Source organism: Schistocerca nitens, chromosome 8, assembly GCF_023898315.1.
Source record: "Schistocerca nitens isolate TAMUIC-IGC-003100 chromosome 8, iqSchNite1.1, whole genome shotgun sequence".
NCBI classification, from domain to species: domain Eukaryota; kingdom Metazoa; phylum Arthropoda; class Insecta; order Orthoptera; family Acrididae; genus Schistocerca; species Schistocerca nitens.
Genome location: NC_064621.1, coordinates 159,466,114 through 159,492,264, shown reverse-complemented (window position 1 = coordinate 159,492,264; position 26,151 = coordinate 159,466,114). Strand labels below are relative to the sequence as shown.

Below are 26,151 nucleotides of genomic sequence, written 5' to 3'. Positions count from 1 at the left end.
GTTTCGAAATACACCATTGTGAAAAAGGAAGAGGAGGAGGTTATTGCTGACGATATCACTGAAAAAGTCAAAAAATCAGAAGAAAAAGAGGAAACTGCTCGACACGAAATACCCGAAGGAAAGATAAAGGGAGATGAGATACCAGTTTTGAAGGACACGGTAGTGAAAAAGGAAGAAGAGAAGGTTATTACAGAAGATATCACTGAAGAAGTGAAAAAACCAGAAGAAAAAGAGAAAGCAGTTCCACAAGAAATACTTGAAGAAAAGGCAAAGGAAGCTGAGAAACCAGTTTCAAAGGACACAGTAGTGAAAAAGGAAGAAGAGATGGTTATTACAAAAGATATCACTGCAGAAGTGAAAAAACCAGAAGAAAAAGAGAAAACAGTTCCATCCGAAATAATTGATGAAAAGGCAAAGGAAGCTGAGAAACTAGTGTCGAAGGACACAGTGTTGAAAAAGGAAGAAGAGAAGCTTAGTACAGAAGATATCACTGAAGAAGCGAAAAAACCAGAAGAAAAAGAGAAAACAGTTCCACAAGAAATCCTTGAAGAAAAGGCAAAGGAAGCTGAGAAACCAGTCTCTAAGGACACAGTAGTGAAAAAGGAAGAAGAGAAGGTTGTTACAGAAGATATCACTGAAGAAGTGAAAAAAACAGTTCCACAAGAAATACTTGATGAAAAGGCAAAGGAATCTGAGAAACCAGTGTCAAAGGACACAGTAGTGAAAAAGGAAGATGAGGAAGTTATTACAGAAGATATCACTGAAGAAGTGAAAAAACCGGAAGAAAAAGAGAAAACAATTCCATCTGAAATACTTGATGAAAAGGCAAAGAAAGCTGAGAAACCAGTGTCAAAGGACACAGTAGTGAAAAAGGAAGGAGAGAAGGTTATTACAGAAGATATAACTAAAGAAGTGAAAAAACCAGAAGAAAAAGAGAAGACAGTTCCATCTGAAATACCCAAAGAAAAGACAAAGGAAGATGCAAAGCCAGTTTCAAAAGACACAGTAGTGAAAAGGGAAGAAGAGAAAGTTATTACAGAAGATGTCACTGAAGAAGTGAAAAAACCAGAAGAAAAAGAAAAAACTGTTCCACACGAAATACCTGAAGAAAAGGCAAAGGAAGCTGAGAAACCAGTTTCAAAGGACACAGTGTTGAAAACGGAAGAAGAGAAGGTTAGTACAGAAGATATCACTGAAGAAGCGAAAAAACCAGAAGAAAAAGAGAAAACAGTTCCATCTGAAATACCCGAAGAAAAGAAAAAGGAAGATGTAAAACCAGTTTCAAAGGACGCAGTAGTTAAAAAGGAAGAAGGGAAGATTATTACAGAAGATGTCACTGAAGAAATGAAGAAACCAGAAGAAAAAGAAGAAACTGTTCCACATGAAATACCTGAAGAAAAGGCAAAGGAAGCTGAGAAACCAGTTTCAAAGGACATAGTACTGATGAGGGAAAAGGAGGAGGTTATTACAGAAGATATCACTGAAAAAGTGAAGAAACCAGAAGAAAAAGAGGAAACTGTTCCACATGAAATACCTAAAGAGAAGGCAAAGGAAGTGGAGAAACCAATTTTGAAGGACACGACAGTGACAAAGGAAGAAGAGAAGATTATTACAGACGATATCAGTGAAGAAGTGAAGAAACCAGAAGATAAAGAGGAAGCTGTTCCACATGAACTGCCCAAAGAAAAGGCAAAGGAAGCTGAGAAGCCAGTATCAAAGGACACAGTATTGAAAAAGGAAGAAGAGATGGTTATTACAGAAGATATTACGGAAGTGAAAAAGCCAGAAGAAAAAGAGAAACCTGTTCCACATGAAATAGTTGAAGAAAAATCTAAGGAAGTGGTCAAAGCAGTTTTTAAGGACACAACAGAGGAAATTAAAGAAGACAGAAGCAAAGATTTGGGAAAAGAAAAACTCATTTCAAAGGAAATAGATGAGCAATATATTGTTTCTTCTGAAAAGGCTGAAGAAGGAAAAAAACCTTCCCTGAGGGATATGCCCTCTTCCAAAGAGTTTGTCGAAGAAAGGAAAAAAGTAGAAGAGAAAAGTTCCACACCAGAAATCACAGAAAAGAAGGATGATGTAAAAGATGTGCCTCTTTCAGAGAAAATGGTTGAAAAAGAGAGGTATATTTCAGAAGATCTGCTTCAAGAAAAAAAGGAAGGTGAGGAGAAGGAAGAGGTTGTCCCAAAGGATCTTATTAAAGAAGGAGCAAAAGTAGACACAATTCATATAGATCATACAGAAAAAGAAAAGGAAAAAGATGAGAGAGAGAAGACAGTTACAGAGAAAATTATTGAAGAAAAGAAGAAAGAAGTAGGTGAAGAAAGTATTACTGTGAAGGACTCTGTGGAACATGAGAAAAAAGGAGAACCAATAGCTGTAGAGGATATTACCAGTGTAATAGGGAAAGAGGAACCTAAGAAAGACAAAGCTGCTTCAAAGGAACTGCTTCAAGAAAAGAAAGAAGAGAAAGAAAAAGAGAGAGCCATTACAGATATTAGTAAAGAACAGGAAGGCCAACAAGAGGCAGAGAAGATTACTTCAAAACAATTCATTGAAAAAGTCGGAATGGAGGAAACTACAGCAAAAATTGCTCCAAAGTATGTAGTTGAAGAAAAGGAAAAAGACCAAGTTATTTCAAAGGCTGTGACTGAAGAAAAAATAGATGACCTCGAAAAAAGAAAGATTGTCACTACATACGAAAAAACTTCAGACAAGATTGAAACTATTTTTGACATTAAAACTGATTTGTCACTCCAGGAAACTTCACAACTTACAGCTACAACAGCAAAGGAAGTTAAGCCTGCAGAAGTGATCAAAACTAATGGTGAACTTGAAAAGAGTGAAGAGAAAGTACCACAAGTGAAAATGCATGGAGAGACAACTATCAAGGGAGGAGAGCCAGAAGATAAGGTTGACCAGAAGATGGAACCTGGAAAAGAAACAATTTCAGCACCAAGTGCTTTATCTGCCACGTATCTTGAAATTATAGACAAGCTACAACAAGAAGAACCTTCAGAAGTTGATAAACAGGAAGATGAAGAGTCACCAAAGAGAGAAGAGCTCAAAGTTAGTGAAGCTGACAAATCTCTTCGCAAAGAAGTATCAAAAACGACAGAAGAATTGGAAGAAATATCCGTTACGTCTAGTCAAATGTCAGATATTAAACATTTTCCACAGGAAGGCGTAAAGCCAGAAATTACAAAAGACTCACACAGAAAAGAAGAGGAGCAAATTTCAGAAGAAAAACCACCCCTACAAGAACAAGAACTCATAAGCAAAAAAGACAAGGCAGAGATAGGAGTAGAAAAGGAAGATAAAAAGGTGAAAGTAGAAGCTGACTCATTAGAAACTGAGAAAACATCAGCAACTATAGAATGGTTAACTTGTGTAGTTAAGGACACAAAGCCATCATTGGGAGAAGCACAGGAAGAGATCTTTAAGAAAGTTGTTAGCACAAAAGAGAAGAAAGTTACTGAGACAGAAGATCAAATTGATGAGAAGAAAGTGAAGGAGAAACAACAAGAGATAGAAAAGACTGTCAAGGACACTGATGTCATGTCAGTCATAACAGAAAGACAGAAGACATTACCTGACAGTGAAACTAGCAAGGAAATTCCTACAAGTATTGACCAAAAGAAGCAGCCAACTGGAGAAAGAGAAACAATAGAAGAATCAATTGAGGTGGTGAAAAGTCAACCAAAATATGAGGCAGACAGACCATCAGAAACGTTCAGTGAGGTGTATCAGGAAGACAAGAAAGATGAGCTTGCAAAATCAGTGTCTTCAGAAAAGGACAAGCAACTAACAGATGAAGAGGAAAAGAAACTAAAGACAGAAAAGTTACTTTTAGAGACGGAGGGCAGCATTATTTCAAAAGATTTAGCTGAAACTATCACCACAACTGTAATGAAAGAATACATCCTGAAAACTACACACATAACATCGGATTCTGTTACATCAGATGTACCAGCCCCTGGAAAAATGCCTGTACAACCATCTGTGGAACCGGAAATAACACCTTTGCAAGAGAAAGTGGAGATTAAAGAGACTGGACTATCGCCAAAAGTGGAAGACACTGATAAAAGAGCTGCAGATACACTAATTTCTCATGAACTCAAAGATACAGAAAAAATTTCCGCAGGTCAAGAAATAGGGAAAGAGAAGCAGCTGGGAATTTCTGAAGAAACTACTGTTTCAAAAGTGAAAGAAGTTTCAAAAGAAGTAAAAGATGATGGGATTACAAGCAAATTACCAACTTTAGCTGCTGACCATAGATCAGATGATGAAGATGGTGAACCACCTCCATCTCCAGGGGAAGAATACATTGATTCAGGAATGGAGGAAGAACCAGTCTATACCAAACTTGATGCACCAGAACTTCCAGAATATGTAACTGTTACTCCTGACTCCACACCTGCATCACCAAAAGCATTGCCCTTAAGGCCACAGGATGACTCTGTAAAAATGCATCTTCCTGGATCTGAAGAGAAGGAAGGAAAAGAAAAACTTAAATCTGAACATACTGAAACTGACAAGAAAGAGCCTGCCAAGGCAACGACTACAGCCCTTCCCCAGGAAAAAGAGGTGGAGTATAGAAAGTATGTGGATGACACTGGTGACAAAACTGGTCAACCAGGAGAAGTTATCACAGACAAAGATGGTCATATTGTAACAAGAAGAACAAAAACTGAATACAAAACAATTGTGACCAGGGAAGGTAAGCCTGATGAAAAGACAGTTTCAAGTCTAGTGGCTGGTTCAGTTATACCTATTTCATCGGGTGAGATCACAACATATACAACTGGAGTTAAAGATGACAAACTATCAGATGAAGAACATCTGGAAGAAATTGATGATGATTCCAAAGAATCAGTCTCAGAGGAAACATTCACAGATGAAGATGGTAAAACTGTAACAAGGAAGATAATAAGGCGTTACAAGACAGTAGTTACCAGCAGAACTGAATCAGCTGAAGAGAAAGGTATAATGAAAGAAATTCAGCCCTCATTTTCATCTGAAGCAGGACCTGGTTCATTTATACCTGTTTCATCAGGTGAGATCACAACGTATACAACTGTAGTTAAAGGTGACAGACTATCAGATGAAGAACACCTGGAAGAAATTGATGATGACTCAAAAGAATCACTCTCTGAGGAAACATTCACAGATGAAGATGGTAAAATTGTAACAAGAAAGGTAGTAAGGCGTTACAAGACAGTAGTAACAAGCAGAACTGAGTCAGCTGATGAGAAGGGTGAAATAAAAGAATTTCAGCCCCCATTTTCATCTGAAGCAGGACCAATGGTACTACCGTCATCCTCAAAAACAACAACAACAAAAATAATTGAAGGTCATGAATATCCACTAGACACTGACAAGCAAGATGACAAAGCAGCTGTTTCAGAAGAAACATTCACAGACAAGGATGGCAAAACTGTGACAAGAAGAACTGTGCGACATTACAGAACTTACATAACTCAGTCCACAGGAGAAATGGAACCTACTCATATAAAGACAGATGACAGAACTCCCCTTGAACCAGCTCAAGATGTTGATGAAAGTGAAACACGTGTTACAGTGTCCACAGACAAAGTAGGCACAGAAGAAATCGTGGAGTTCGATGACGACGATGAAAAAGAATCAGTAACCGAAGAAACATTTACAGACGAAGAAGGTAGGACAGTAACAAGAAGAGTAATAAGGAGATATAAGACAGTGATAACGAAAGAAAGGGAAGTAGTGGATGAGAAACCTACTACAAAACTGGTAACTACTACAGCAACAAAGAAGACTGAAACAAAAGAAGGTGACGACATTGATGATGGTGTAGAAATGGAAGAATGCACAGAGCTCAGTGATCAGGATGAAAAAGAATCTGTGTCTGAAGAAACATTCACAGATGAAAGTGGCAAAACTGTGACCAGAAAAATTGTAAGACGGTACAAGACAGTTGTCACAAGGGGAAGTGAATCTGTCGATACAGAAGATTCCATTAAATTACCACCTAAGGAAGCAAAGGGTATTGCAGATGAAATAGAAACAGAACAGGCTGACTTAGATGATCAAGATGAAAAAGAATCTGTGACTGAGGAAACATTCATTGATGAAAGTGGCAGAACTGTAACAAGAAAAGTTGTCAGACGATATAAGACAGTGGTAACAAAAGAAAGTTCCTCTGTGGGCACGGAAGAATCTAGTCAAGTAAGAGCTACAGACATAATACATTCAGAATTGTCTCCAACTGCTCTCACCCAGAAAATGTACACTACAGTAATTAAATCAGATGATGATAGGGATGATGGGGTAGAAACAGATAAATTACATGAGTTAGATGATCAGGATGAAAAAGAATCTGTGTCCGAAGAAACGTTCACAGATGAAAGTGGCAAAACTGTGACCAGAAAAATTGTAAGACGGTATAAGACAGTTGTCACAAAGGGAAGTGAATCCATTGGTACAAAAGATACCACTAAATTAGCTCCTAAGGTAGCAAAGAGTATTGGGGATGAAACAGAAACAGAACGAACTGACGTAGATGATCAAGATGAAAAAGAATCTGTGACTGAGGAAACATTCACTGATGAAACTGGCAGAACTGTAACAAGGAAAATTGTCAGACGTTATAAGACAGTGGTGACAAAAGAAAGTTCCTCTGTAGGTGCAGAAGACTCTAGGCAAATAAGAGCTACAGATATAACTGCTTCAGAAATGTCTCCAGATGTTCTCACCCAGAAAACATACACTACGCTAATTAAATCAGATGATGATAGAGATGATGGGGTAGAAACAGATAAATTAGATGAGTTTGATGATCAGGATGAAAAAGAATCTGTGTCTGAAGAAACATTCACAGATGAAAGTGGCAAAACTGTGACCAGAAAAATTGTAAGACGGTATAAGACAGTTGTCACAAGGGGAAGTGAATCTGTTGATACAAAAGATTCCATGAAATTAGCTCCTAAAGAAGCAAAGGATATTGTAGATGAAATAGAAACAGAACAGGATGAATCAGATGATCAAGATGAAAAAGAATCTGTGACTGAGGAAACGTTCACTGACGAAAATGGCAGAATTGTAACAAGGAAAATTGTCAGACGATACAAGACAGTGATAACAAAAGAAAGTTCTTCTGTGGATGCAGAAGACTCTAGCCAGATGAGAGCTACAGACACAATTGCTTCGGAATTGTCTCCAACTGTTCTCACCCAGAAAACATACACTACAGCAATTAAATCAGATGATGATAGAGATGATGGTGTAGAAACAGATAAATTAAAGGAGTTTGATGATCAGGATGAAAATGAATCTGTGAGTGAAGAAACCTTCACAGATGAGGGTGGCAGAACAGTAAGAAGGAAAATTATAAGGCATTACAAGACAGTCATTAGACAAGAAGGTGAACCCACAGATGGAAAAGATTCTACGACAATAAAAATGGAAAAGATAAGTGCCCCAGACCTAACCTTAACTGCAACTACCAGCGAAAGTTGCACGACAGATATAAAAGAAGGTGTTGGTGTAGACGATGGTATTGAAATAAGTGATCAAGATGGCAAAGAATCTGTGACTGAAGAAACTTTCACAGATGAAAATGGCAAAATTGTAACAAGGAAGATTATAAGGCGATACAAGACTGTGGTAATGAAAGAAAGTGGGTCTTTGGAGGATAAAGGCACTAGTGAAATAGAGAAGAAAGATGTAAGAGATGTGGAACAGATGTCAACTGCTTTTACTACAGATACACATACTACAGCACTAGGTGTCATAGAAAGAGATGAACTTACAGACTTTGATGATCAAGATGAAAGGGAATCTGTCTCTGAAGAGACATTCACTGATGAGGATGGCAGAACAGTGACTAGAAAAATTGTGAGGCGGTACAAGACAGTGGTCACGAAAGAGAGTGAGTTATCTGATGAAAAAGATACCAGTCAATTAACAAAAGTGCTGGGAACTGGTTCAGAACTGCCAACCACTACTATCTTGAGGAAAATTTACACTACAGTCACTAAAGATGGTGAAGGTACTGAAGACGGTTTAGAAACAGAGCAGCTTGATGAGCTGGATGACCAAGATGGAAAAGAATCTGTCACTGAAGAGACATTTACAGATGAGCATGGAAGAACTGTCACAAGAAAAATTGTGAAAAGATATAAGACAGTAGTGACAACAGAAGGTGAAGATGTTATTGGAGACATTAGTAGTGATGGCAAGGAAGAGAGAGATGAGGATGACAGTAAAGATTCAGTCACAGAAGAAACATTTACAGATGAAGAAGGAAGAACTGTAAGAAGGAAAATTGTGAAGCATTACAAAACAACAGTGTTAAAAGCTGATGACATCACGGATAAAACATTATCTACAACAGAGTTACAATTTGATCCAGATGCAAAAGAGAAAAGCATTGCTTTCAGTTCATTTACTACTGCTGAAGGCAAAAGTGACATTCCCCTTGATTTTACTGAAGGTGAGGATGGAAAAGATTCCATTATAGAAGAAACTTTCACAGGAGAAGACGGAAGTGTTGTAACCAGGAAGATAACAAGACAATACAAAACCATTTTAAAACAGGAGGCTGGATCTGATGATCATCATTTTACAACAAAAATTTCAACAGGGTCAGCTGACTCAAGTTTACCACTGACCACCACAACAATGACAAAAACCTACACAACTGTAACAAAACAAGGTGATGACTATGGTGACGACTTCTCGGAAGATTTAGGAAAGGCTCATGAACCCAGTGGGGCAACATCTAAAACCACCACTACAGTGACTACAATTACTAAAAGAATTTCTTCAAAGGATGGAGAAGAAGAAATAACTGAAGCCACTACAGAGGAAGTAACTTCTGAAGATGGAAAAGAACAAAGTACTGTCACAGTTACCACAAAGAGAGATGAACATGGTGATATGGTAGTCCACACATCAATAACCCCCAGAGATAAAGAAATTGATGGTTACAGTATTGCAGGACCAGTTAGCTTCATTGGCAGTGATAAAGGGGAGCATTCAGCACACTCCACTGTTAGTACTACTGTTACGACTTCTCAGATGACCACAGATGCCTGGAAGACTGGTAGAAAACATGACTCAAAGCAGTGTGACAGTGATGAGGAAGATGACCCTACATCGCCACTAAGCATTACATCACAACTTGCACATTCTCCACCATCACATTTTGGATTTGAAACATCTGCTAGTCCTACAGCATCAGTAGAGCTTTACTCACCCAAAATAATTCCTTCACAAAAAGTAAGTTCCACACAGATGACTAGTTCATTTTATGGTAGTATGCCATCTGGAGAAGAGCAGTTGACATCTACAGATGAGAAACTGGACTTCCAAAGGGCACTTCATGAACACAGAGAAGCAAGAGGTGAAGATCTCCAGTCATCTTTCCACAGCCCACCTGTGCATAAAACTGTAACAACGGGTTACAAAGAGGGATTGCTACATGGTGAACAGCTGTCATCAGGAATAAATGGCCAAAAGCATGAAGATATTGACAGCAAAGGAGCTACCACAAAAATTATTCCTTCCAGTAGTGGAGTGAGTGCCACAAGCCAAAAAATACCTCCAGTAGTAACCAGTGCACACCTTCCTGCTGAGCATGGTCAGTCAGCACAAAAAGATACAAAGGGTGACAAACAAAAGGATCCAGTTGGCAGTTGGGGGAAACCACTTGGGCTCCCAGCACCTGCACCGCCACCTGCGAACACAATCACAACTAATGGCGAAGTCAACACAGCTACTAAGCCCGGGACCCCAAAAAAGGAAAAGAAAGCTATGCAAATGAAGAAGAACTTAGTAATGAATGAAAACAACAAAGCAGCAAATGCACAGTCAGCAAAAGAATCAAAATCTAGGCGTTCAGAATCACCAGTAAAACAGAAGAATGTGTCAAATAAAGATGTTGGGAAAAACACAAAAGTTCCTGGAGGCCATATATATATTGACCTAACCTATGTCCCACATCATGGAAATTCATACTACACCAATGTAGAATTTTTCAAGAAAGTCAGAGCAAGGTACTATGTATTCAGTGGCACAGAACCAAGTCGAGATGTCTACAATGCTCTACTTGAAGCTAAACAAACATGGGAAGATAAGGATTTAGGTAAGTTCTTACAAGTTTTAGTATTTAACAAAAACAGTACAAATTCTTGTTTGATAATTTTACAAGTTATATTAAGACAGATAAACTTATATATGGTACTTTTCTATATTCCTGGCGATGAACATTCCAAGGCCCAGATCAATTCTTCCTCATCCATCCACCCATTCATCCATGTGTTCTTTAAATCCCATGATGGAGAACTTTCAGAGATGTGGAATGAGTCAAATTATACATTAAAAGAGAGACAGTTACTGTAAACATTAATTAGGTAGTACTGGGCTGTAATATACTATTTTTGCAAACTCAGGCTACATTTCATTCAGTACAGTTATCAGGAAAGCTACTACTTCTTAAGCTGTATTAAATAGTAACTAAATTTGTTTTTGGATAAGTTACACCCAGAAAACACTGCTGTCCAAAAAGAATTCTATTTCTAAGCAAACACAGACACAGGAGTGAGCTGCAACCTGATTGGGTCTCTTGTACAGCTAACTAAATGCCTATAAAGTAATGTATTGTGGAAAATGAGTTATATAGAGTTCTAACAACAAATGCCTTTTTGCAGTCAGTATTGCTACTTATGATGAACAATCAGCAATTATCAATGCTTGAAAGTAGACCATTATAATTTTTTTTGAATGTCTGGTTAATCAGCGATTTCCATCATTTCTTTTTGAATTTCCAACGTATGCATTATATTTTAAGGAAACTGTTGAAGACACTTACCTTATTAAAGACAGAGTAAATTGTTTACTTTAACTAGTAAATGAGTTGATACCATTGTGAGACACACCCAAGAGAGAGAGCATATAGAGTGTACAAACTAAACAAATAAATATGATATGAATTTAAATGTTTTCCTGCTATGAATACACTTTATTTTTGCCTCTGGGTTTCATAGTTCCAAACTTGTAGAAATCATATGATACAGACTATCACAGCTGGTATTTATGAACTTACTGATTTTGGTTTTACAAGCATTAGGCTGTAGAACAAGGCATATTTCTTTGTCTAACATTTAGTCTTCCGATGCTGGATACATCATCAGAGGCTATAATGACACAGAAAGCAATTGCAATTTCTACATTTTCTGAAGTATTTCAATTCCAATATTAAGTTTAGTGCTGTTGCTTAGAATACCTGAGAGAACTCTACAGAAGGCCCACTCACAAATATAGATACCTTCACAGAAATTCCAATCACCATCCTAAGCAAAAAAGAGAAGCAATCAAAACATTGGTGAACCACACTATAAGAATCTGTGAAATCAGTGCTTGGAGGATGAGCCAAATCATTTGAGAACCTCCTTCAGAAGAAATAGCTACTCTGACAAAGAGATAAATACAGCATTACACCCTAAAAGATATAGAGGTTCTAGTGAAAAAAGAACCGACTAAAAGGGTAGTTTGTGTTGCACTTGTAAAAACAGCAATAGACTGCTTTTGTAAAGTATTAAGAAGACAAGATACTGACACAGTGATTTTTGATTAAATCAACATGAAAGGTGTGTGAATATTTGAACACTGTACTGCTTGTCACAGCAGTAGTATATAAAATTCCTTGCACTCACATCAAGTTTACATAGGAGCTACAAAAAGAAGCATTAACATCCAATTTAATGAATAAAAGAGCGATTGTCATCAGACAGGATGGATAAATCGGCAGTAGCAGATAACACACTAGGACAAGGGAACCACCATATTCATTTCTCTGATACTGTGGTTTCATCTAGATCCAATAATTACTATGCTAGGATGTTATAAAAATTCAAAAGCACAAAAACAACTTCATCAGAAAAGGGAGATTGTTGGAATTGGCCAAGTTGTGGTTCTTCATGCTAAATAAACCAAAAAGCACCAATTATTCCCCACTACAAGCTCTATAACACACAACAGTCTGATTCAATGATCTTAGGCGGCTGCCTGATGATGTCATGAATCGACCATTGGATGGGTAATTATAAACAGCTGGGTTTGCTGAGCTTACTTTAGACTGTAACTGCTTTCTGAGTCATTGTAGCCTATGATGACGTCTCCAGCATTGTAAGATGAAATGTTAAGCACAGAAATATGCCTTGGACCATGGCCTAATGCCCACAGAACAAAAATCACCAAAAATACAGAACTCAGATGATTTCTGATCAGTAGTGCTTTGTGTCTAGTCACTGGCAGGCTTAGTTATCAAAAAATGTGTGCTGTAGCTGTATAACAACCTTTTTTGAAAGCTGTGATTCGTTTTTGCTGATACATAACTTCCAACAGTATGCTGATGTGCCAAAATAATTATGACCACCTACTTAACAGTGTTTTGTCTCACATTTTTAAAGCAATAAAGCAGCAATTCTAAATGGCATGGATCCAAAAAATCCCTGGTAGGTTTCTGGATGTATGTAACTTCAGATGTCTACTCACAGGTCATGCAGTTCTGATAAATTATAAACTGGTGGTTTGTGAGTGAGAAACTGGCACCTGGTGGCATCCCAAAGAGGTTCATCATGTCCAGATCAAAAAAATTTGTGACCAAGACAGCAATTTGAGTACAGTATGATGCTGCTCAAACCACTGCAGCATGTTTTTGGCCTTGTGACATGTACAGCTGTCACACTGGATGATTCCATTGCCAAGGGGACGACATAGAGCATTAAGGGATGTGAGAGGTTCCCAGTAATGTGTGTGTGTAGCTCACACCTTTCATAATGCCTTCAGCTACTACTATAGTTGCCACTGAAGCCCAAGTGAAAGTACTACATGCCACAAAACAGGCCCCACTGGTATGTGTTTGTGGCTCCATGTATTTTTTGAGCACTGTTGACCTGAATGGCAGCATATCTAGACGCAACCATAAACCTGGTGCAACAAGAAATGTGAGTGATCCAACCAGTTGACATGTTCCACTTAATTCCTGGTCCAATATCAGTGACCCTGTGCCCATTGCAATCTTAACTGACTGACTGTGTCGTTGGGTCAACTTGGAAACATGTAGAGATGTTTGCTGAAGAGGCCCATATTCAACAATGTACACTGTGCACTGTGCTCTGAAACACTTGTACCTGCACCAGCATTGTACTGTCACAGATTTGCTGCAGACCAATGCCTATCTTGCTTTGCAGAGCAGGCAAGCCACTGATCTCCATGTTCTGTGTTGTGGCTCGGATGTCCAACACCTCGTCATCTACTCATGGTTTCGGCATCCTTAAACCACTTTCCATAAATGCTAATGACAGTGGCAAGTGAACAGCTGACCAGCCTTCCCATTTCCAAGATGTTAGTTCCCAGGCATCATGCAATAACAATTTGCCAATTGTCAAAGTTATTTATCTCAATGGATTTCCCCATTTGCAACCTTTATCATTACTGGAGTGATTTCCAGTTTCTATGCCCCACATACATACTTTCCACACTGCATCATGTGCCAGCAACTACCTACCAACCTGATTAGTCTCTCATCTAATTCTACTATTATCAGTCTTATTTATGTTTTTAGCCTTTTCATTTGTACTATTATGGAGCTGCTCTCCATCTGGCTGGAAGGGTTGTTTTTTTTTTTTTTTTTTTAAATTCTGTTTCTGTCGTACTCTTGTATTGGTTTAGCACTATTCAGACATGAAGATGTGCCTCTCACCACTGATGAGCCCTATGGGATCCCTTGTCTGCTGAGTATCGACCAATATACTTTTATCTCTCTTTAAATTATTTATCAACTATGGGATCAATATTGCTTTTGACGACTCAACACTCATACGTCACAATTCAGTCAGTAGTCTGACTGACGTCACTGACTCCAAATGGACTAGCCCTTGAATGATGGACTGATCATCTCACGTCACTGTTTAGTCCTTTAACCACTTCTAAGGCCCACCACAACCCCAGGATGCATTCACTCTGACGGTCGACAGTAGTCGAGTGGTCTTAATTTTTGGCTCATCAGTGTATGTGACAACATGTGTGCATTCATCACAATTTATCCTGATCATCATTTGTGTGTGTGTGTGTGTGTGTGTGTGTGTGTGTGTGTGTGTGTGTGTGTGTGTGTTTTAACACTGAAAATATCAAGCAGTATAGCTCACCATCAGTTGCAAAACACTGGACACACATTCAGGAGTGCAATGATAAATCCCCATCCAACCATCCAGTTTAGGTATACTGTGCTTTTCCTACATTACCTAAGGCAAATGCATGGATGGTTTCTGTGAAAATTACACCATTGATTTCCATCCCTGCCTCTCCCCAATCTTAGCTTGTGCTCTGTCTCTGATGACCTGTCATTGCTGCTGTAATGTTGAGCCTTAATCTTCCTTCCTATTTACCCCTGAAAATACCTATATCATGTATCATGTGTGCTAAGCAACTGCTGCTTACCAGTTGATGAAGCAGGAGGAAGCAGAGCAGGATAGGCAAACAAAAAAAGTTAGTTTAACCTACAAATTCTGTAGCTTCAAAAATAGTTAGTCCGCTAGAAGGTAAAGGCAAGTGGGGAAGTATATGCAAAGATGTAAAAATGAAACAGAAAAGGAAACACTGATCCATCTCCTGGAAAGGAGATGGAACTTCTTTGTTTCAGATTGCTTATGTGGACCTTTGTCTTTCCTTCCTTCCCTCTTCCACCAGTTCATTGTTCCCTCACAGTTTTCTGTTTCCTGTTTGTGTTTTGCTTTCAATTAATGGAATGATTCTAAAGTTCTGTGATTGACCTTTTGGTTGTTGTTTTCTCCAACCACATGTTTGCCACCCTGCTGCAGTCAGCATGTACCCCTGTTCACTCTCACGTGATACAGTTTCATGTTTTGAATTTCACTGACATAAAATTATCTCTGATCTGTCATGTTTATTCCTAAAAAAAAGTTCCTGTGCTGCCTGGAAGAGTAAGATATTATTGTAGTACCATACTATAGCTAAATATATTCCAAATTATCCATTTTTGGTGCAAAACTCACACTTGCTTTGGAAACCAGTAATGCTTTTCCTCTCTATCAAGTTGTTGGGTTTCTATTCCTGTCCTCCTTATAACAACTCTTACTTTCTATATTAATGTAGAGCCCCTTCTTTCTCCTAAAACATTTGCTCTGTTTCAGGAACTTCCAACTCACAATTTGTTACTTATAGTTCTGCGAACATATTACCACTGACATTATCATCTGAATGTCCCCCTCATGCCAACTCTTAATACCTCCTTATATGTTTTAAATGAACTGCGCCCTCTGTTTACCTCCTCAAGCTATTAACTTCCTGTCCAATTTCACTCATCACGAAGTAGTTCAGCATCCTCACTACTTTCTAATGTCTCATTTTTCCCACCATTTTGATTGTATTTGTGCTCCTGACTTAAATTGGTGATGCCAAAGCATTATATGTATAAAGTATGTCAAAAGGTACTTGTACAGCAGTTTCCAACTACATCTCTCAAGTGATATATGTGCCTCACTAAAATTTCAGGTTGTTGACTGAAAAGTGTTTTCTTTATTACGTATTAATATTATTATGACGTTATAATTAAAGTTTTTAGTTTAGTCATTTAAGAGGTCATACTGATTTGAGTTTTATCAGAATTTACACAACACAAATGAACGATAAATGAAATATTGATGTTCTTGTTGTTCTTCCTATATTTCAGAAGTAACTATCATTCCCACTTATGATACCGACACTCTTGGTTACTGGGTCGCCGAGAATGAAGATCTGCTTACAAAATGCAAGATTGACCTCTCTCCGTCAGCAAGTCGCTGCACAATAAATCTGCAAGATCATGAAACAAGCTGTTCAGCATATCGGTTGGAGTTCTAATTGTTGCTGACTGATAAACAGTCACAGAAATAAACTCACTGCCCATAAAAGCCATTACTGCTCTATAGTATGAACTGGCTTGGACGATGCCATTTTTAGCATTAGCCGAAGTATTTCTTGTTACCATCCTTGATACTTTTTGTGGTCTAAGACAAAGGAAGTTATGATGTCCTTCCAGAGAAATTAAAAACGTCTTTCAGGAAATTTTCTTGTATGATGAAGTCTGTGCTGATGTTGAGGACCCTTCAACATAAATGGTGATGATGAAATGGAAAAAAAAATGCAACAGTTTTGTTGTATCATTTATTTTTAGGTTGTTCTTTCAGAATGTCAGCAGTTCTATTTATACTGTCAGTTCATAAGATTCAAATAGATGCATGGTCACATAAATATGAAATTTATGATATATGTCCAAAAAATGTTAGCTGTTTTTCATTTTCATTGATACACAAAAAAAGTAAGACACAAATGTGGTGTGTGTTTACATTTCAGTCCTGGGGTAAAAGACAGTTTTTACTGAAAGCAAATTGTCATAAAACTGTGGTACTTACATCCATAAATATATGTATATATAATGAGCAAAATCTTTTTCAAAGTATTGAGTCTAAGAAACACCCATCTCTCTTACACATTCAAGAAATTTATTTTTCTAAGCTTCCTGAGAAGTGAAATTGAAAGTGAAAAGAGAGAACAACTTCCCCATTGGGTTCAATGTATATTTGTTGATAGGAGAAATGAAACTGTCTCACGCATTAAATACAATCACTACCAGTTGAGAAAACCATTAAGTACTTTCCAGAAAACAAAACAAACAAAAAATCATGTTTTTTGTGCCATAGGCCTCGAGTGATAACACATGAAAAATTATACAAGAAAGGATAAACAAAAACAAGAAATATTTTATAATAAAACAAGTCGAACATAAGTAAATTATTTCCTATGTCCATATAGTTAAAACAATCCCATTATTATAAGATGCCACATTTGTCTTATGTTGCTTATTATATTATAAGCATCAACATGGTTTAATTATTGTTCCTAAAGTGGACATTGTATCATCCTTTTTCACGTTTGGAGGGATACCGTTAAACAGTGTTGAAAAACCAAATAAGATGACCTAGTTTTTGATCTATGTAACGTTTTACTAATAATGTTAAAATCATGAAATTAAAATTAATTCCCTAAACAGTGTTACCTTAATGTAAAGTTGTTAGAAAGTAACAGAAGCTTCATTGAATGTTTAAAGTGCATCCTGAGATCATATTTTGTGTGTCATGAGAAAAATGAGTCTGCAGTAACTAATAATTTATCCATATCTTCAGAAATGTTCCATTTTTTGTTTATGAATATTGTAAGCTGTAAATTTAGAAACTGTGTGTTTACTCACAGTCATGATTGTGCAGTGGTTGTGTGTATGTACTCAATAAGTGCTCACCCTCATACCTAAAGTGACATGTACTTACAAACACATTAATTTAAGTCTTCCTCTCACCCTCCTGTTCATTCCTGCCTGCAATGCAGTTTTTAAGAATATATGTTTTTGAAAGTTTTAATCTATATTTAAGTCTTCCTACACATAGCAAATATTTTATATTTATACTTAGCAACATAAGTCTTATTTTTAATGCTGTCATCGTATTTATGTAGCGTTTTATGCATCCATTGTGCACGAAAATACACTTTATGTAAAAGCTTGAATGCTAAGCAGAAAAGTATTTATCATTTATGTTATCTTTGATTCAGATGATATTTGATGTCGTACACAATTTAAACATTAGCTTAATTTTTTTTTTATCTGCCCAGGTGGGACAGTATAAGTATAGAAGACAGACTGTTTTTTGAAACAAGAAAGAAATCCAAAAGTGTTGGCATGGATAGAACTTACTTCAGCTCAGAAAAGAGAGCAGCTAGATGTTGCGTTGTTATAAGTTTGTTTTTGTGTATGTGAATTGTTAAAACAAGTGAACAAAACACTGAAATATGAAGGAAGAGTATGGACTGTTGTAGATAGTATCTATCAAATTGAAAACTGTTGAGTGTAAAATATTTCATAGGCATGAAACATGATGAAATAATGTCTGAAGCACTACAAAAATGGACAATTTTGTGGAAATGTAGAAGTTTATCTGACTTACAGCAACATACATGTCACACACACAACTCTTGAAGCATAGATGAATTTGTAGCAAATGGAGGAATCCGTTTTATCCTCCTCTCATTTTGTACTTACCTGAGAATGTGTGATTTTATAACAGTAAAAAATTAGGACATTTAATTTTTTGTACAATATTGTGTATCTTTTCAGAAATGTGTATTATACTTCATTTCATTTTGTGTGCTGGTCAATAATCTAGTTTTGTAGAATTTTAAATAGTTACTTCACCTGTATCTTTCATTATTATACTATTACTCCCTGTTATGAACTGTTTCTATATAAGGCCTAATTTATTATTTTTGAAAATATTACTCTTGTTTTGTCCACATGTTTTGTACTTTTGTTAATGGATGGTAAACTTGAATATGACAGTGTGAATGAGGTGCTCGTTTATTACTTTCTGACTGAAAATAATTTTCTGAAGTAGTAGTTTAACATACAAAAGTTTGTATGTTTGTTATGAGATCTTTTCAAAATGACTGTTGCCATGGAACTATATATGTATAGTGTCTACAGTATCTCAGCAACAAGAAACCGAGCTTGAATAAATGAAACACAGTTGTTAATAGTTAAATGGAACTGTTGCTATCGTAAGATGGAGAAGTTGTGGTAGAACTATGAATGGTGCTAGCAAATGCCTTGTTAAAAATACAAATCAAACCTCCACATTTTTTGTGTGACTTTACTGTTAATAATTACAGTTGGACCACTTAATAGGTCACACAAAAAGAGTGTGTTGAGAGTAAAAGTGTAATCAGAGAAGTGAAGTTTGTATCGGATTCAGTTGTGGCTGGCCTTGTGATTGTAAAGAATGTTTCCTTATTTGACACATCATTTTATGATTATTTATTTATTTATTTTCCATATAAAAGTTATTTGTGTTTCTAATGTTGCACCTTTAAACTTTTATGCTTTTGTCTTTATTATATGAAAATTGAAATTAAAAAAAAAAAAAATATGGCCCCTGTCTCATCAAAACAACATATTTTGTCATGTTTGCTTAAAGTGAAGCTTCTAGTCACAGAGTCTGCTCTATGCTTGTTCTGATACCATTGCAGTGTATGTATGGGAAATGTATGAGAAATAAATCAAAACCAAAAAATAAACTAAAAAGGGGAAAATCGTAAAAGTGAATTTTTGTTAACAACTTTATTTTTACTTTGTCTTGTGTCATGAGCCCTTTTTCAGCTATAACTTCTCCTTTGTAACCTCAGACATGGAGAGACGTGCTGCCTACAATCTCACAAGCTACTGAGTTGTCACTAAATGGTTGCTTTTCCTCCTCTTGTAAAAAGTTTTCTTACTTGGTATTCACTGTTAAACACACAAAGGTCACAGCAATATTGTTTAAGAATGATGAATAAGAATATTGTGATAGCACTTCTATGTGTTTTTATGAAACTGAAAATCTAAATGCTGGATAAATATATTATGAAATTTTGGTTTTATAAATCAGTTATTTGTTAATTTATAAAAAAAAGTACCACTATCACTAGATTTCACCTAAATTTATAACGATGTACCTATAACAAAAGGATTGTGTACACTTTATTCAGCACAAGCTGTACACTGTTTAAGGAAGTCAACTATATTACAGAACAATTTAATGACCAACAGACACATCATAATTTCAGCTGTTACTGGCTTTGGAATGCAAAGTGATTAGTTCCTCTGTAAAAAACACATGACTTTTCCACTTATGGAGAGGCAAACCCAACAAAGCCCAAATTCATGGCTGTAATGTTCCACATGTAACAACAGAAAAAAATTCACATCAGACAATCATAAAATACGAATAGACCGGCACTTACCTTCAAGAGGTGAAATTCCAAGTACTGTGAGAGATATATGTGTCATTTGGCAGTACTTGGAATTTTACACCCTGTAGGTAAGTACTGGTCAACCAATTCATCTCCTTACTATTTTGAGGACAATAAATTAGCAATTACAATAATCACCATATAAACACCACCAATTCAGGTATCCAGAAACCCAATGATAATGATTTTGTTATCTTTCCTCACCGTGATTTAAAAACAGGAGTTGCACATAAATAATATGCATAAGAAAGTGTAGAATTGCTCTCACACAGCCCACATATCATTAGAGGCACTCTGTTCTAAATATATAACTTTGAGTTGAAGATAAAAAATTAAAATCCATCAAAAGCACCTTCACATGATGTATTAAGCAAGGTACTGGAATAGTGTGCAAATTTAGTAATTTATCTTAGTTAACAATCAATGAGAAAATAGTCTATTACTCAGTAAACAGAAACATTATACTGAGATCAGCCATAGAAGTGGATTGAAACATGCAACAACCAGACAAAAAAAATGGCAGTTTTCAAAAGTATCTGAAAAGATTATTTGTCAGTATTTATGGGCACATTGTACAAAATTGATTTCTGGCTCCTAAAAATTTGTTTTTTAAAAAGATATGCTGTGGGGTAAGCTATATTTGTCTCCCTGCCTGCACTGGTAGAAAATATAAAATGAGAATCTTCTCTGACATTTCAAAGGTTTTGCTCTGCATAAACCACAATACACATGTGAAAGTTTTTTTTTAGGTAATTTTAAAGTAGAGGGCATATCAAAAAGAATCATCCAATTTGGCATGTCTATATTCGCCGATGACATTGTAATTCTGTCAGAGACAGCAAAGGACTTGGAAGAGCAGTTGAACGGAATGGATGGTGTCTTGAAGGGAGGATATAAGATGAACATCAACAAAAGCAAAACGAGGATAATGGAATGTAGTCGAATTAAGTCGGGTGATGTTGAGGGTATTAGATTAGGAAATGAGACACTTAAAGTGGAGTTTTGCTATTTGGGGAGCAAAATAACTGATGATGGTCAAAGTAGAGAGGATATAAAATGTAGACTGGCAATGGCAAGGAAAGCGTTTCTGAAGAAGAGAAATTTGTTAACATCGAGTATAGATTTAAGTGTCAGGAAGTCATTTCTGAAAGTATTTGTATGGAGTGTAGCCATGTGTGGAAGTGAAACATGGACGGTAAATAGTTTGGACAAGAAGAGAATAGAAGCTTTCGAAATGTGGCGCTACAGAAGAATGCTGAAGATTAGATGGGTAGATCACATAACTAATGAGGAGGTACTGAATAGGATTGGGGAGAAGAGGAGTTTGTGGCACAACTTGACCAGAAGAAGGGATCGGTTGGTAGGACATATTCTGAGGCATCAAGGGATCACCAATTTAGTATTGGAGGGCAGCGTGGAGGGTAAAAATCGTAGGGGGAGACCAAGAGATGAATACACTAAGCAGATTCAGAAGGATGTAGGTTGCAGTAGGTACTGGGAGATGAAGAAGCTTGCACAGGATAGAGTAGCATGGAGAGCTGCATCAAACCAGTCTCAGGACTGAAGACCACAACAACAACAACAACATATAAAAGCCTTCTTTCATACCTTTTCACAGGTGTTCAGTATGCTCCCCTTGCGATGTACAGCATGTCAGTGTGGTATTCAGATTGTTCCCACACTGCAGCGAGCATGTCTTGAGTTACAGCTTCCACAGCTGCTGTTGCGCGATGTCTCAGTTCGTTAATTGTTGTCAGTAACAGAGGCACATAAACAGAATCATTTATAAACCCCCATACAGTAAGGTCTGGTGACCTTAGAGACCAGTAATGGAATGCTGAACATCTGGTCCAGTTCGACCAATCCATCATTCAGTAATCCTTTGATTTAAAAACTTCCAGATGCCAGTGTGGCAGCCCCATCCTGTTCATAAATGAAGGCGTTTGAATCAGTCTCCGTGGGAAAAGAAAGTTCTCAAGGATATTGAGATATATGCTTTCTGTAACACTGTTCTTGGCAAAGAAAAATGGGCCATACACCCTTTTCCATGGAACTGCAAAAAACACATTAAATTTTGGAGAGTCTCTCTCATGTTGTACCATGTAAAACTTGAGCGTTTGCTCTTTCCAGCAGAACATTGGTCATGCACTTACCTCAAATAACATAATAGGTATGATTTTTTTTTTAATCGTTAAATTGGATGATTCTTTTTGATACATCCTGTACTTCTTGATATTAAGTAACACCACATGCTATCAGACACAGCTTACTAAACTGTTGAAATGTTAACTCCATTTTTAACACAATAACAGCATGGAATAACAGCTGAACATAAAACTCACTGCATAGTGACTCATTGCAGTGAGTCTGGCAAAGTTGTAAACACACACATTTTATAGAAAGCTAACAGGGAGAATATTGGAAACAAAGAGCTTCAGGGTAGAAACTGTAGAACACTTACTTGAAATGTTCAATGAACAAGAAGTGTTGCAACGATATGTGGTCCACTTACTGTCTCATAGTACGGTATCAGAAAAATATGCAGTTCCACTAACTGACAGATATAGTTACACAAGGGAAACACAACAGAAATACAAAGTGTGGAAGAGATAGCAGGAGTGTTATTAGAAGATTGTTAAAACACATAGAAGATCTGTAACTTTGAAACAAGTGAAGAAGATAGCGGCATGCTTCAAAACAGACAACAAATAGTACTACCTTCTTTGTTATTCACAAACACTATAATTGATATGTATCTGTAATCATAAATTTACTCCTCTACTCTTTATCTTTTATATTCGAAGGATGAAGTTTCATTTGTGGTTTGTTTATTTCTCATAATGTCTACTTTGTTTTTAATAATTGTGAGAACAATTAGCAGCCAGCATCTTCAGAGAATATAGAAAATATATGTTTCAATGAGGCCTCATATTTCTACCAATGTTCTTTTTTAAAAAATATTAATGCATAATACATACATTTTGTATTATTTATGAACATTGTTTAACACAATTGCCCAGGCTGTGAATTATACACCTCTATGCCAACACTCACGTTACAAAGTGGAACATGTGCCCACTGGCAGTCTCAGGAATCCTGTAGGGATGGCCGTCAAAGGCCTCAGGACAGTGTGTTAATCCAAAAATCCAGTAAAAACAAAGCACACAATGCTAGGGTACAAGAACTGTTTTCCCAACATACATCTATTGAGAACATACTGTGATATAATTCTCTAGAATTCCCTACTGTTTTTTTTATCAATCTAACATTGACTGTAAGCAATCAACCTACATAAAACTGATTACTTCTACTGGAAAGGCCTTTGTCCACCATAACATAAATTTTTACATAGTAAAAGCTGTTTCGCTGTAACATAATAGACTCTTCTGGCAACTACATAAAATTACTTGAAATTATTGATCTCTTTTTTGTACTAGTCATTTTACTTATAAATTTCTGGCCATTATAATTACGACATGAAGTTGGCATGTGACAAACATCAGGCTGAAATGAAGTGCACTACATGCTTGGACATATGAATGATTACAATTTCAGTACAATCACAGGAAGTAGATAGTAACCCCATCTAAATTGTGTATATAGGTAAAGATTATAGAACAAATTTCTCATTCAGAAATCTTCTTTGTGAGAAGATTTTTTTTTTTTTTTTTTTTTTTTTTTGCCTAAGAAGAAGAAGAAGAATTGTCTACCAGCAAGTATCAAATTTGACATGGCAGGATCATGGCTTATCATGACTGCATTTTACCATTCCGCATTATTGCTGCTCTCATTGGTTGGCATCCCACAACTGTCATATGAATATGGAATTTATGGGTTCAGAAGATCCATGGTCAATGCATGCAGGATCTCAGTGATCCCATGTGAATAGCATCCAAGTCTGCTCAGCCATGCAAAGACCAGACGGGACTATCGCAGACCTTGAGTCACATAATGGGCTCACTTGCAGCAAAACGGGCAACTGTTGTGATGGTATGGAGCACCAATAGCTTCACAACATGGTCACCTCTGATTTGAATTGCCTGTTATTGGGACATTTCTAAAATATATTGGACACAGGTGTTGCCCTAGCTTCAAGATCTCTGTGATGTTATCTTTTAACAATATAATGCAAGGTATCTTGTTGCCTGTACTGTCCTAAACTACCCCAGTCAGAGGACATTCGAATGTTGCCCTGGCACATATATCTCTCTCATCACTGAAAATAACCTGGTTATGTGTTGCCGCAGTGGCAGTTCCGTGTACTAAATTTTGCACTGTGTAGAAATGCACTGCTTCCAAATTTAATTACGTATTCTTCCAACTAAGCTGTATACACACAAAAAGTTCAATTTCATTACCTGCTATCTTTCCTAGTGTTGCTGTTTTAATGGCCAGCAGTGTGTGTAACAAGTTCAAGATGGTAATGAGGTGGATAAAGGTGGCCAGCTGATTTCTCGCCAGCAGTTATTTGTTTAGCCATCCAGATTACAGAATCACATCACACACTTTATGGCAGGAAACAGGATTGCTTGCTAAAAGATATCTTCACACAGACAGCATGACAACATCTAGAGCACCACCAACTGTCAGTATAATGATAATTGTTCGGGTTCTCTTGATGCAGCAACAGATAGAGGCATGCTAGCAATGGTGTACCAAACAGCAACACAGGACACATCTTTTAAGATGTGTCCCAATTCTGCATACAGCACCAAGTTGGAGGTGAATGAATATTGCCAGATATTGTCATAGAGCCTCAGTACCAAGTGTGATGGTACAGTGTCCCCCATGATTAGCTCTGGTTTGTGTAGTTGATAATTTGGACAGCAGCCATTAGACTTCTGACATGTTTCAGCATAATTGTCATTCCCTATATGTGATGTCCCATGACATCTTCCAGCAACATAACTAAAGACCACATGTTGTTCTCACATATTTGCATTTAACTATTGTCATGCCCTGCTAAGCACATTCACCAGAACTCTCATCCATGAAAATATCCGGTCATGGGCTGCCAAAAGACTAACACAGCACCACTCACCATCCACTAGGATTGATGAACTCTGGCATTGAGTCTGCAAAGGGATTGTGAAAACATGCTGCATATCATAAGGGCTGTAACTGTGGTCTTTTTTCAAATAAATGTATGGTGGAAAACACTGTTGGCAGCAGCAAACATAAGTCAGGCTTTTTTATGTTAAGAGTGAGTAAACTTTTTGTAAAGTTTTTCTTTGCTATTCCAACACCACAGTAACACCTCAGACATCAAATGAAGCTGTGAATCTGCAACTCTAGGCCAAATACCATCAGCTAAGCTAAGCATAGTCATAACAGTTGTGGATTTAGGTATCTCCTAAATGCCAGAAAATAGCCACAGACAGACAGACCTCAATACATAAACAAAGATAAACATATGCATACAGAAGACAAAGAAATTACCAGGTGTAGAAGTATGAAACCAGAATGTGGTTGCAATAATTACACATCTGTTGTTTGAAGCCAATAAACAATATTTTACTCAAAATAATCTCCATTGCTATTTATACATTTCTCCCACCTCTCCAGCAAGCTATGAATGCTACACCAAAAAAACCGTTCTACTTTAGAAGCAAACCAGTCGGAGAGCCATTTTCGTACATTTTCATATAACTGAAGCATTGTTCAGCAAGAGCATGTCCCAGTGATTCAAATAGATGACAATCAGGTGGAGTCAAATCTGGAGAATAAGCTGAATGCCCTAGTATTTCCCAGCTGAATGTCTCGATCATTTCCCTGATGCATTTTGCTGTGTGCGATGGGGCATTATCATGGAGCAATATGACTTTGTGTTGCCTTTTTCCATATTTCAGTCTTTTTTCACATAATGCTCAATTGAAATCAATCATCTGCTGTTTGTGGCAATCAGTGTTAACTGTTTCACCTGGTTTTAGCAGCTCAAAATAGATGATACCCTTCTGATCCCACCAAACACAGAGCATTGTCTTCCTTCCAAAGTCGTTTGGTCTTGCAGTGGATGTCGATGATTTGTCTGGATTCATTTGTGATTTACGATGCTTAGGATTCTGAAAATATATCCATTTCTCATCACCTGTCACTATTCAAAGGAGAAATGACTTTCTTTTTTATCTGGCAAGCAGCATTTCAAAAGTGGTCTTTCGATTTGCTTCCTGCCTTTCATTCAGTTTGTGTGGAACCAATTTTCCCACTTCCTATGTCTCTCCCATAGCCACAGAACCAAAGAGAAATGGCTTTCTGCATCACATTAAATTG

At 37.0% G+C, this 26,151-nt stretch overlaps 1 protein-coding gene across 1 annotated transcript in view; it reads left to right on the top strand.

Moving 5' to 3' along the window:
* The window catches only part of LOC126198944 (microtubule-associated protein futsch-like), an 83,023-nt gene extending 63,828 nt beyond the window's left edge, over positions 1–19,195 (top strand). The window contains exons 7-8 of the mRNA XM_049935587.1: positions 184–10,126; positions 15,737–19,195. Coding sequence (XP_049791544.1) covers positions 184–10,126; positions 15,737–15,906 — 10,113 coding nt within the window. The 3' untranslated portion in view covers positions 15,907–19,195. The remainder of the gene's footprint in view (positions 1–183; positions 10,127–15,736) is intronic.
* Positions 19,196–26,151: the final 6,956 nt, after the last annotated feature.